Below are 12,205 nucleotides of genomic sequence, written 5' to 3'. Positions count from 1 at the left end.
GCGTGCCCGTCCCATTCAGGAAGAACTGGACTTACAGTGGCGTCAGGTCTCCGGATCTTTCAAGGACCTTGTTGCCGTCACAGCTCGCATGAAACAGAGCCTGCTTTGGTGGATGCAGCCCGCAAATCTGGGAATGGGTGTGTCCTTCCTCGATCATGCTCCAGACCTTACGTTGACGACCGTCGCCTCCTTAGAGGGGTGGGGCGCTCATCTTCAGGGCCTGTCCATCAAGGGCAAGTGGTCGCCGATGCAACGCACATGGCATATCAACAGGCTAGAATTGATGGCGATTTTTCTGGTGCTCAAGTCCTTCCTCCCAGTTGTTCACGGGGAGTCAGTGCTAATTCAAACGGACAATACCATCAGTATGCACTACATGAACAAACAGGGGGGGCCAGGTCTCCGCTTCTGTCCCGCTTGGCCCAGTCAATCTGGGATTGGGCTCTTCGCCATCACATCACCTTGACAGCTGTCCACCTTCCGGGCGTGTCCAAGTTCCTAGCCGACTCTCTAAGCAGGTCCACTTCCTCGACACACGAATGGGAGCTGCACCAACCGACTCTGAATCTTGTGTTCCACAAATGGGGTCACCCGGATCTGGATCTCTTTGCGACACCGGAGAACCGGAAATGCCCGTCTTATGCAAGTTGGCATCCCCACCCAAAGTCACGCGGGAATGCCCTTTTGATCAACTGGAGCGGTCTATTTGCTTACGCTTTTCCTCCGCTCCCATTGATACCGCGGTTGCTGTGGAAGATGCTGAGACAACCCTGCCACATCCTGCTGATTGCTCCTTGTTGGCCCAGACAGGCATGGTTTTCAGAACTACTCCTAATGTCCCTCTGCGAGCCCATTCCTCTACGTCCTCGTCCGGACCTTTTAACCATGGACAAGGGCTTGGTGTGTCATCCGGATCCCTCAACGCTACAATTGTGGGCTTGGAACCTGAGCACCTTGAGTTCTCTGGTTTAAACATATCCCAGGAGTGCAGAGACATTCTATCTCATGCCAGAGCTCCGTCTACCATCAAGACTTACAAACTTAAATGGAAGCGATTATGTCATTGGTGCGCTACGGCCAATATCCATCCCATCCATTCCACTCCTGAGCAGCTCCTTCCATTCTTTTTGAGCCTCGCTCAGTCAGGTCTCTCATTCTACACTGAGAGTTTTCTTAGCGGCTATATCCCGTTTCCGACATGATGGCTCTTCATCCCTCTGTTCATCACGGATTATACGTCAATTCTTCAAAGGGCTGTTCCGCAAGTTTCCACCTGTGCGTCGCCCTCCTCCAGCTTGGCACCTCAATGCTGTCTTGCTCAACTTATGAAATCACCTTTTGAGCCTATCCACAGGGCGGATATCAAGTTCATCACTTGGAAGGTTGCACTTCTGCTGGCTTTGACCTCCTCTCGTCGCGTGAGCGACCTTCATGCTTTTACTGTCAAACCACCTTATCCACAGTTCAAACCTGACGGGTGGCACTTCGGACCAACCCCTCTTTCATGCCTAAAGTACCTACGGATTTTCATTTGAATGAGCCTGTATTCCTCAAGACTTTCTTTCAGGATCCAAAATCTCCGGCAGAGCAGCGCTTGCATTCTCTAGACATCAAACGATGTCTTAAGTTTTACATTGCCAAAACTGCCCCTTTCCGCAAGTCCGACCAACTTTTCATTGCCTACGGACGACTGCGCAAGGGACATCCAATTTCTAATCTAACTATTGCCCGGTGGCTTTCCTCAGCCATTGCTTTCTGCCACCAACAAGAGGGCAGACCATTGCAGTCTTCAGTGAGGGCTCACTCTACGAGGGCCATGTCTTCATCCACCGCCTTGTTTGCTGGTGTGCCACTTCATCAGATCTGCCGTGCAGTGACATTGTCCAGCAGGCACACCTTCACCAGACAATACTGTTTGGATGCCATCAATGAGGCGGACACCGCAGTGAGACAGGCAGTGCTTCGCCATCTTTTTCAATAAGGTGAGCCTCTGTTCCCCCCTCCCTTATGTTTTACTGTGATTGCTATGATGTGTTATATGACTGTATTATTCTAGTACTGTCTCGGTTGTTTCCAAATAAGTGCCTAGCAATCTCAGTTCTCTGAGGTTACTGCTTTCTATTCTATTCAAGCATGTGAATCTATGAAAGACACCCCTAATACTGGAGAAGAACAATTGTTACTTACCTGTAAACAGGTGGTTCTCCAGTATTGGTGTCTTTCATAGATTCACATGCGACCCACCCTCCTCCCCTCAGAGGCTCTTCTTCTCCTCATGCGCTCTTTATTACTTGTGCTACGAAAATCTGGGGGCTTGAGCTTCTGAGGAGAAGGTTCTAGAGGGTGCTGGCGCCTGATTGGCCGCAGTTTGGACTAACATAATGACACTAAGGTGTTACAAATGGTTTTTGACTCTCTCCATGCATTCCTATGTAGGATTTGTTTTTAGAGGTTTTCTATGTATTTCCTTCTATTCTGATATTATGTATATGTATATTTCTATATTTATAGTTAGCATTATTGCTATTTTATTTACCGTGGGACTCCCACTTCGACGACGGGGAATATTCAAGCATGTGAATCTATGAAAGACACCAATCCTGGAGAACCACCTGTTTACAGGTAAGTAACAATTGTTCTTCCTGCGCCCCAAGTCTTCCTAGCAATAAAAGGTTCAGATTACAAAAAATATTCAATACACTCATAATCTGGAACACTACAAAACTTCAAAAGTCCACCTAGAGATAAAACCTATTTTCCAATAAACTGAAGGTCTGCAGAAATGTACATGTCACAGTGGTGGCAGCCAAGACAATCCGTTCAGAAATATAAATAAGCTGGGCAACTGGAATTGTGAGGCACAGTAGGCCCAATTTATACAACATTGTTGACTAAATTGTGCGGTAAGAAATCGCAAATTATGCAACGTAATGCAGCACATATTCTGATAATTGATAATATTACTTTATAATTTTCCTATTTTTACACATCAACAATTTCTGCCCATAGGTTTTACTTGGTCAGTACCAGTTTAAGATCCAAATCAAATACAGGAATAAGCAACTGAAAAGTGGTCAATCAGCCTTTGCATATGGCCTTCGACTGCGCATCAAAACGTGTCTCTGTGATTTTAGTAACTTTTGTTCCATTTGAGCTAGAAACAATTTGTTTTTTTCAAATCTGTAGATTATGCAGCAGATGATAGATCATGTGGCAAGTGTGGCAAATCTATAACTATGCGGAAAATGTGGCAACTGCAGAAACACACAATTCCAATGGCCTTGAAAATAAGGGACTGATTAAATAAATACTATGTCACTAAACTATCAGTGTAACAAGACACAAAAATGCCAATCTAGAAAAATATCTGAGGAACTTAAGGGGCAACATAAAGAAATACCCCCCAAACTTAAGGTCAAAGTCTGGAAACACACTACCCCAACTGAAAAGGACCAATATAGAGTAAACCCATACAATGCAAAAGTACCAGTCTAGCACATCGTCTCCAGTGCTAATGAGGAGGTGCAGAGAAATTACTCAGCACAGATGAAACAGTTAAAAAAATAATACCTACTTCATGCTTCTCTAACAAGTAGCTCACAAGCTACTAGTAGCTCTCCGTCTACCTGCAAGTAGCTCTCCTGGGTGCACCTTAGCCTGCTATATTAGAAGCACTCGTTTTGTTCAATTAATATGTATACCAACACTGAGTGTGAATTGGAGACAATAATGTTTGTATTTTCAAACTTCATACATTGATGTGTATAGAAAATTACTATTTCTAAAATATATTTAAAACCGATTTTGGAGTGGTAAATCATGTGGCATTTGGAAGATTTATTACCAATATTATTACTTGGGTGCCGGGGCCCTTGTGGCTCTGGATGTCATGTATTACTCATGTAGAAGCACTCTAAATCGACAAATCTTTGCTGCTGACAACCCTTCCTAACAGGGGTACTGGCATGGCTCGCAGGTGTGAGGGCGGGCAGGCAAAAAACTTACCTTGCCACTGCTGCCGCCGGGTCTTGCGTCTTCTTTTTTGCTCGCCTGTGCCCCACTCCAGGGGGAGCAGGCAGCCAGGTTCCCACCCCTAAGCCAATCACAACACTGCAATGCAGCATTGTGATTAGTCTGAGCGCCAAAACATTGCGCTCAGCCAGGGGCTGGAGGGGTGGGCATGTTCTCCATGCAGGCTGTGATGCAGCCTGCAGGAGAACAGGGAGGTGTGCATGATTGTTTTGGGCGGCCCCAGAGGGTCGACCAAACAGTCATTGCGCACAGGAGTGTTCTCCCACTCCTCGCATGCAGCTCCGCCCCGCCCCCTCACGCACTGCTGCAGCAGGAGGAAAAAATAAAATGATAATAACAGTCTGTTATTATCATTTTATTATTTCCTTCCTTTGCTGCTCCTGACAGTGGGGCGACGCTCCTCCGCCTTAGCGGAAGAGCGGCCACTGCTTCCTAATGCACTGAGGTGAGCACTGCTGGTAATCTTGCATATGATGGCCGCTAGTGTAATTATATGTTGTCACTATTACAACACTATTAATATTAGTAGCTAGGGGTGATTTTCATCGAAAATAAGTAACTCCTTTACAGAAAAGGTTGCAGACCCCTGATTGGGGGATCAAAAGTAGAACTAGAGGACAGATCTAGCACACCCCCCTGGGTTGAGTTATGAGCAGGCCCAACTCTTGTTCATTACACATAAAACCACAGTTTCCCCTTTCACATCGCCTCCTTCCTGTGAAAAGAACCTGACTCATGCCGAAGGCTGTTTGTACTAATGCCTGTTTACAAGACAGAATGAGTGGGGGCGTGGTACACAGTATGGGAGGGACAGGTGACCCGGGGCCGGGCACTGTAGAGCATGTGTAGGATATCGGGCTGGAGGATTAGCACACAGGCTGAAGATGAAGGAAATCTGGCACAGAGTAGGGAAGAGTCGGAAAGGTTTGGCAGGGGCAGATGCCTGTCGCATTAGGGTAGCAAAGTTACAGGTTTCTCGCACATTACATTGAGTGTGGGCGGAATCCTGAAGTCCCCCTGCACAGTGGCGCAGTATAGTTGTAAGTGCACACTGGGTACATCTAACATATTTGTACGTGACTCAAGTTCCCCTACGCCCACAGGTCGCGCTCTGTGGTCACTTCTGACGAACTCACCACTTCCCATCCAGTGCCGAGCGGTGAGAAGCAGAAGGAACCACCGGCCTCGCCGAGAACGACCAAGCAGAGGGGACAAGAAGACCTCGAAAAGCCCCGGGTGGGTTCACAGCCACTGACCTCGTGAACCCAGGCCGGTAGGAGCTACCAACGCCTGTCTTTCTAAGTACCGGGGTCGGGCAACATGGACCTCCTACAGCGCCGTCTCCCCCGCGTCTTCGAGGCACTGCAGGGTGCCTTGGTGAGTCAAATATCGAAGTCAGGAGAGCTCATTTGGATATACAAGGAGCTAGGGTTAGTACCCCCAACCTACCTCAATCAGGCCAGGTTAGAGTATAACCAGAACGCAAAAGAGGCAATCTAGGGAAACAGTTCGACCATAAAAAGGACAACTTGGCATACGTTGTACTATAATTGTGTATCTAAACAACTATTTATGCCCCCGAGAACCAGGTCTAGAGCACGCGCAGGCCTTTCCCCTCGAGACCTAGGGGCAGATTTATGAGGCCCTTGCGCCACGTTTACGCCGCTGTTGCGTCACGCAAGGCGGCGTAAACGTGGCGCATCCCTACGAACGATTTACAACGTGACGCATCTAGGCAGATGCGTCATGTTGTAAAGCCCTGCGCCGCTTGTGGGCGTTCCGGCGCAGGGTGGGCGTTCCGGGGCAGGTGCGCCTCGCAAAAGTGGCTGAGTGAAATCTATGAGATTTCACTCAGTCACTTTTAAGCCAATGCTGCGTCAAAAGCCTACGCCTGCTTGAAGCAGGCGTAGGTCTTGACGCAGCATTGTTAAAATGGGGCATCCCCGAGCCTTGCTGGAGCTGCGTCGCGCTTGCGACACAACTCCAGCAATGCGCCACATTTCCGGCACAGATGCGTCACGCATCTGTGTCGTTTTTGCACCATGGTGCGCCGCATTATAAATGCGGCGCACCATGGCTGGCGGAGCTGTGGCGCACTGTGGCGCATGTTAACTGACGCATCCCTGGGGATGCGCCAGTTAACATAAATCTGCCCCCTAGTCTTGCGGATCGTGTAATTGTTCTCTTGTTACATAGTCCGGAAATAAGGTTATTCCGGGGATGGGGTTTTACAAATGAACCCCCAGCAGAGTTAGTTTTGGGCAATGAAAAGGCACCCAAACGATCTCCAATAGAGTGCACCCATTCCAGTGGCGTAGTAAGTTATGATGCTAAGAAGGAAATGGGTCCCCTGACTGCTGTTAGAATTGTAAAATACAGCAGCAGCCAGGCGGGGTGAGGCCCTCAAGTCTCTGGGCTCCTGAGCACTGCACCTGGTGCACCAATGGAAGCTACGCCCCTGACACATCCTCGAGATGAGCTACCGAAAACTGTGTTCACCAACAAAGTGTATTCGAAGGGCTGGTGCTCTGCCAATGACGCAGCGTAGGAGAGCACCTACTTGCTGGACAACTGCCTCTCATTAAGTGTATTCCTGCAGAGTGGTCCCCAACGGAAAGTTTTCTGGGAAACTATTCCCTGCTTAAAGGTCAACAATATAGCGCGTGTGGGGATGGATTCCTGCTAGCAGGCAAATTATCCTCAGACGTAGTGCCTCTTCAGGGTCTACTGCTGCAAAGCACTTTATAACAATGTGCACTCATCTATAGTATGCATTTTAGAGAAACAATCTCTAATAAAGTGCAGGGATTGGATTGCTGTAAAATGGTTTCCGGCAGTGTGTGTAGGTGAACTTAAAGTGTAAGGGAGCAAATACCTTCCTTGAAAAGGAGCGAGAAAAATGGGAAAGTGTGACCTCCCGATGGGTGTTTCTTTCTGCCGCCCCACTACAAGAATTTAAAAATTATTTATTTCCAAACCACAATTATTTGTCACTTCCTTTGCGCACTCATAAATGATATACTCACTCGTGTACAGATTATGCTTTCATGTTCATTTCGCATAATCATGTACCAGATATGACCAAGATATTTAGGGGTTTCACACTATTCTGCCAGGGCTAGCTAGTCGCAAAAATGTCACGAAATCAAAGATGGGTTTCTGTTATGGCAGAGAGAAAGAGTAACAATTTTGCCACAGATATTTTGCAACATGTTACTGCTGGGCCACCATTATTGAACAAACAAAAACAAATGCCGGACAGTATCAATTAGTAGACACAAGTACACACCTAGTATAATGAATTGCTAGGCTAACAAACCATTAGTGTTTCGTCACTTGTATTTTTATGAAAAAAAAGTTATGAGAAAAATGCATTAGCATCAAAGTATACACACCGCATTTACAAGGATTCACAAGTACATTGACAATACCATAAACGATACATTAAATCAAAACATACACATATAACAATTGTAATGACAAAAAGTATAGACAACTGTGTAATGCCTCAGAAATTACTCTTTGTTGAGGCACCAATCCTGGATACAAAATAAACAAGTGGACAGCTGAGATGATAAACTAGCCTACTTGTTTTTGCCACCGCTAGATACAGCCGGTCAGTGACAGGACCCAGCCTTTCTCCTTTTTTCCGGGCCACCATTATGACAGGGGTAGCCACCATGTTGCTTAAAAGCTCAAATATGCACTAATGTGTCGCAAGAAGGACTAGCAAGGTTATTAATAATGACCACAATTTGTCACAATTTGGGCACTATAACGCCTGGGCAATCAAGGATGTAATTAAGAATTCTCACACAGTGTCTGCCTCCTTGCCATGACCAAAAACACACACATGCACACAGAGGATCACTCAATTACACATTCACATGTGCCACATATACTCTCACTCGCTCAGACATACAGATACCTTCATCTTCAGACATACCCTGCCCCTACTTACCTTCTGGGAGACAATATTAATCCAGATGCCACAGTGGTCCTCTAGAATCCTCTTAGACCTGTGAGACTTAGGGTGGTCTTCCTCCAAACTTCTTGCCTTCCTCCTCCATTTTTGCTGATCTCATTTTTGCTGGCCTTAGGACTCTATGCACTATACCACTGTTAACCGATTTTATGACTTTACAATGCATGCCTTTACCACACATTTTTCACAATACATGCCTTTACCGATTGTATGTGATTTCAGGGAAAAAAACTATTTCATGGAGTACCATTACTGAGAAACCATTTAATCTAAACTGTTTAAGGGAAATTTTCAAAATGAATGGCATCTATCTTTTCGTTGAAACCAATTCATATAATGTCTTTTTGGTTGAAATTGGCCTTTGAATGCTTATTTTTAAAGTGTCAATGCAATGGTTGAAGGTCTTACTTTCAGATGCAGTTTCAATGGAGATATTCATATCAGTGCTTTACTTCAAGAGACATTATTTCAGTTTATATATTGTACATTGTCAAACAATTACTTCAGATGCTTTTAATTCACTGAGAACTCAACACTGGTATACACCATCCATTGATGACCCCACAACCCCTAAATACCATTAATGCCTGACCCCTAAAAACCCTCACCACATCTAAACTATACTCATCCCTGAAGCCTGAAAGCACTTTCTATCCCAAAAATCCACAATCCCTGAACCATGCAACCACTGACTACCCCTAACTCCACCCTTTTCTGCACCCTAAAAAACCCTTTCTATTCTTAAACCCCACTCCTCCCATACCCCTTAAAACATCTCAGCATACCCAAAATCCGCCCAACCTTGAACCCTAAAAAACTCTCACCGCCCTTAAACACCAGCCATCCATGGCCCATAGGAACTCCTCATCACCCTAACCTACCCATCCCGAAAACTCCTTTCTACATCTAAACTCCACCCATCTTTGAATCCTTAAACCTCTCACCGCCCTAAACTCTACTCCATCCAGAACCCTAAAAACTCTTCAATCGCTACTCATAATTGAGTTAAAAGAAAATTTCCCTTGCACTTGTATCACTGGTAAACACTCTAGCTCATACAATATTTCATCCACACTGGTGCCAAAATAAGGGACCCCCACAGTTATAAGCACAAACACATTGCAATTGCAACTCCAAAGTTATAAGAAAAAATTCAAATGTATTGATCAATCGATAAAAACTGTTTAAAACACAATTCTAAAAATTCACACACATGACACCAAAAGCAATCAATCATAATGTATTAAGGTGCAATCTTCGGGGTCCGGTGAAGGGGTTATGCAGGTGCCATAACAGGTGCTTAGTGCAGGAGGCGGTGTGCCATATCGCTATCCACCCTCCCCCCGTGATCCATGGCGCTCAGATTTGTAACGGCCTTCAATAAACTCGGTTCCCCTCTATTTTTTGGAATCTGAGTAACTGTGTAATTTTTGTAATTTAAAAAAAAGTTTTACACATATAACCCAGGCCAGGGTGGGCCTTAGCGAGCCCATACCGCCGGGTTTTTGTACATTACACTAATCACTTTGGTCCTGACGAATGCCTGAAACATGTTGACCTGATCACTGCACTCAAGGATAATCTTGGATTTATAATCCTGGTCCTTTATCCTTTCACTGTTTTTATTCTGTCCAATTGGCAAAATCAATAAATTACCTTTTTGACCTAATTGTGACATTTTTAAATTTCTTCACTTTCACCAAAAAGAACCAGCTCCGCAGTAACTCTGGCGTCGCAGCATACTGGGGTGGCATTCGGAAACTCCCTGTGGGGCCTTATGATGAAGCATGTCACCAACTAGTGGTGAGTGAGGGCTTTATTCAACAACCTATTAAGGTTTTATTCTAAACTAACATAGACTCTGTACCAGTCTCACTTGCTGACAAATTAAACTTTTTTGTCTTGCAGTCACTATAGGGGTGACGCTCCTCTGTTGTTTCTGTACAATTAAAAAAGAGACACAATTCAGTGATTCATATCGAAAACATCCTGGGTCATTAATCCGTTGGACTCTATTCGCAACGTCAGGCTAGTATCAGCGGATGATAACACAATAGTTCCTCGGATTTAATTAAAAACAATGGTGTCAACGCCTTTCAGTGTGCTGCCTGATGTGCACCACCTTTTTCAAGACAAAGTAGTTGGTTGTCTCTCTTTTTTCTCACAATATTAAAAATTCAATTATATCTCCTGGGTTTCACCTTAGGACCCAATCCTGTATATAAATTCTCCAAATTGCTACACAGTGTTCTTCTGATCGTGATCCTGTGCACGCTTTCTGGAAACACTTCCTCTATTTGTGGGTCCCACAGTTTGGGTGTTTTGTCCTTCAACTGTGAACTCCCATTCATCACATTGACAATCCTATTATTTGGTGGTTCATTGTGTTTACTTTGTCGCTGAATCGGTATTAAATCAGCCCAATAATACGATGCGATAGGATCTACGGAACTGTATGTTTTGCCGCTGTCCCAAATGTGCTCCGTAATTCAGTTCCCAGATACGGTGAACCTCTTTTAAGGGCGGCAATAAAAAGTAACGTCCGTCCCGCATAGCAGCAGTATTCTGCTGCTTTCCGGGACGAGACGTTACTTTGATTGCCGCCCGTAACAAAGCTATTTGTGGTAGCCATATGAGGAATCTTTATAAACACATCGTGATTTGAAAAGCTCCAACTTACCGAAAGCTTTAGTGAATGATGATGTCAGGAGACGTTCAGTAGCTTTCTAAAAAGTGTTTATCTTTAGCAACTAAACGGCAGTTTAGAAACTAGAAAACCTTAAAACAAAACCATTTATGAGGAATACTGAGAGGACCGTGCCTTTAAAGAACCTCTTTTTATCCTTGTTGAAGAGGAGGAGGAGATTATACTTTCTTATACATTCCTGGTCTCTGTTGGGGTAGGATATGTAAGAGAGAGCGAGGGGTCAATTGTGCTGCAGTTCTACCAAATGGTTGCCTATGTAATGTGCAATGTAATAGAACAAAGGGAATGCGGGTAGTGTTTCTGAAGTTGACAAATTGCTAAATACTAAAATTATATGTATAATATACTTATGTATAAGGGTTTCCAGCTAGCCCCATTCATCCATTGGTCTGTAATTGTTATTCCCATTTTTCTTCTACCCTAAACAGCATACAGCACGGACACTGAGCCAACCCATTTCAGCCACTGGCTAACTTCACCGCCCGTGACGATATTCTGGCCTTTCACAAAGTAGTTCCAAACAGTACCAGGACTTCTATGGAAAACTATACTTTTTACCATGAAAACATATTTGAGCTTTTAGCCAATGTATTTTTATATTGGCAACAGTACAAGAGTTTCCCCAACAATAACGTTTTGCAAAAACCATGACAAAACAAGCATTGACAAAGCCAAAGGTCTTGCAGACAATGGCAGGGCTTTGCGAGTGCTTGTGTGTTTGAAACCCTTTATATGTTTCCTCTAAACCTTAAATAATTTACCTAACAAGCGTTTGCAATGCAATAAGTTTCGTATTTCCGAGAGATTGAGCTATTGGCATTCAAAATGACAGATTTTTTTAATGTATTGTTTTTAAAACCGATAAATAAAAGGCATTTTCATTTACAATGCCAATACCTTAAACTCATACAGATGCAAGACCTATTGCATTGCAAATGCCAGTGCCCATGCTAAAAAAAAAGTGTGTCCTGCCTGCAGGCAGGACAAAGTGATTTGAGCAAATAGTGCTTGGAGGCTGTAATTTAAAGCCTACTGAGGAACGACACACATAACAGGGGGCGTCGCCATGGGAGGTTACAAAATGAGACAATGCAGTACTGAGAAGGGACTATTAAGCCTTTTGCCCAATGAACAGTCACAGTTTTCAGTGGAAAATGACTCAAGTCAATAAAAAATATGGGCGAAGAGTAGGCCGAGTTTTAAGTCCCTACCTTAATATAGCATGCCTTGCAGAGCAGCGCATGCGCTCCCCAGGCTCAACCTAAAAAAGGGAGTGGGGAGGGGTCTCCTCAAAGTGACCTCCATAAGCTGTCTTTTTTGGGGGGAATGACTTGGTAAAACCTTCTAAAAACAGAGTGTACTCTGAAGCGGACGATGTGAACTCTTGGAAAACTAACCCAACAGAGAGCATTCTGGAAAAATTACAATAAAATGATCATTACAAAGGACATTCTGGTACATGCACGAATTTGAAACCCTCC

At 44.6% G+C, this 12,205-nt stretch overlaps 1 protein-coding gene across 1 annotated transcript in view; it reads left to right on the top strand.

Annotated features, from left to right (window-relative positions):
• Positions 1–5,180: 5,180 nt before the first annotated feature.
• The window catches only part of LOC147705746 (uncharacterized), a 327,579-nt gene continuing 320,554 nt past the window's right edge, over positions 5,181–12,205 (top strand). The window contains 1 exon segment of the mRNA XM_086929556.1: positions 5,181–5,409. Coding sequence (XP_086785682.1) covers positions 5,353–5,409 — 57 coding nt within the window. The 5' untranslated portion in view covers positions 5,181–5,352.

This window comes from Lissotriton vulgaris, chromosome 7 (genome assembly GCF_964263255.1).
Source record: "Lissotriton vulgaris chromosome 7, aLisVul1.2, whole genome shotgun sequence".
NCBI lineage: Eukaryota > Metazoa > Chordata > Amphibia > Caudata > Salamandridae > Lissotriton > Lissotriton vulgaris.
The sequence above is the reverse complement of the archived record's forward strand: the minus strand, read 5'-3'. Positions and strand labels throughout refer to the sequence as shown.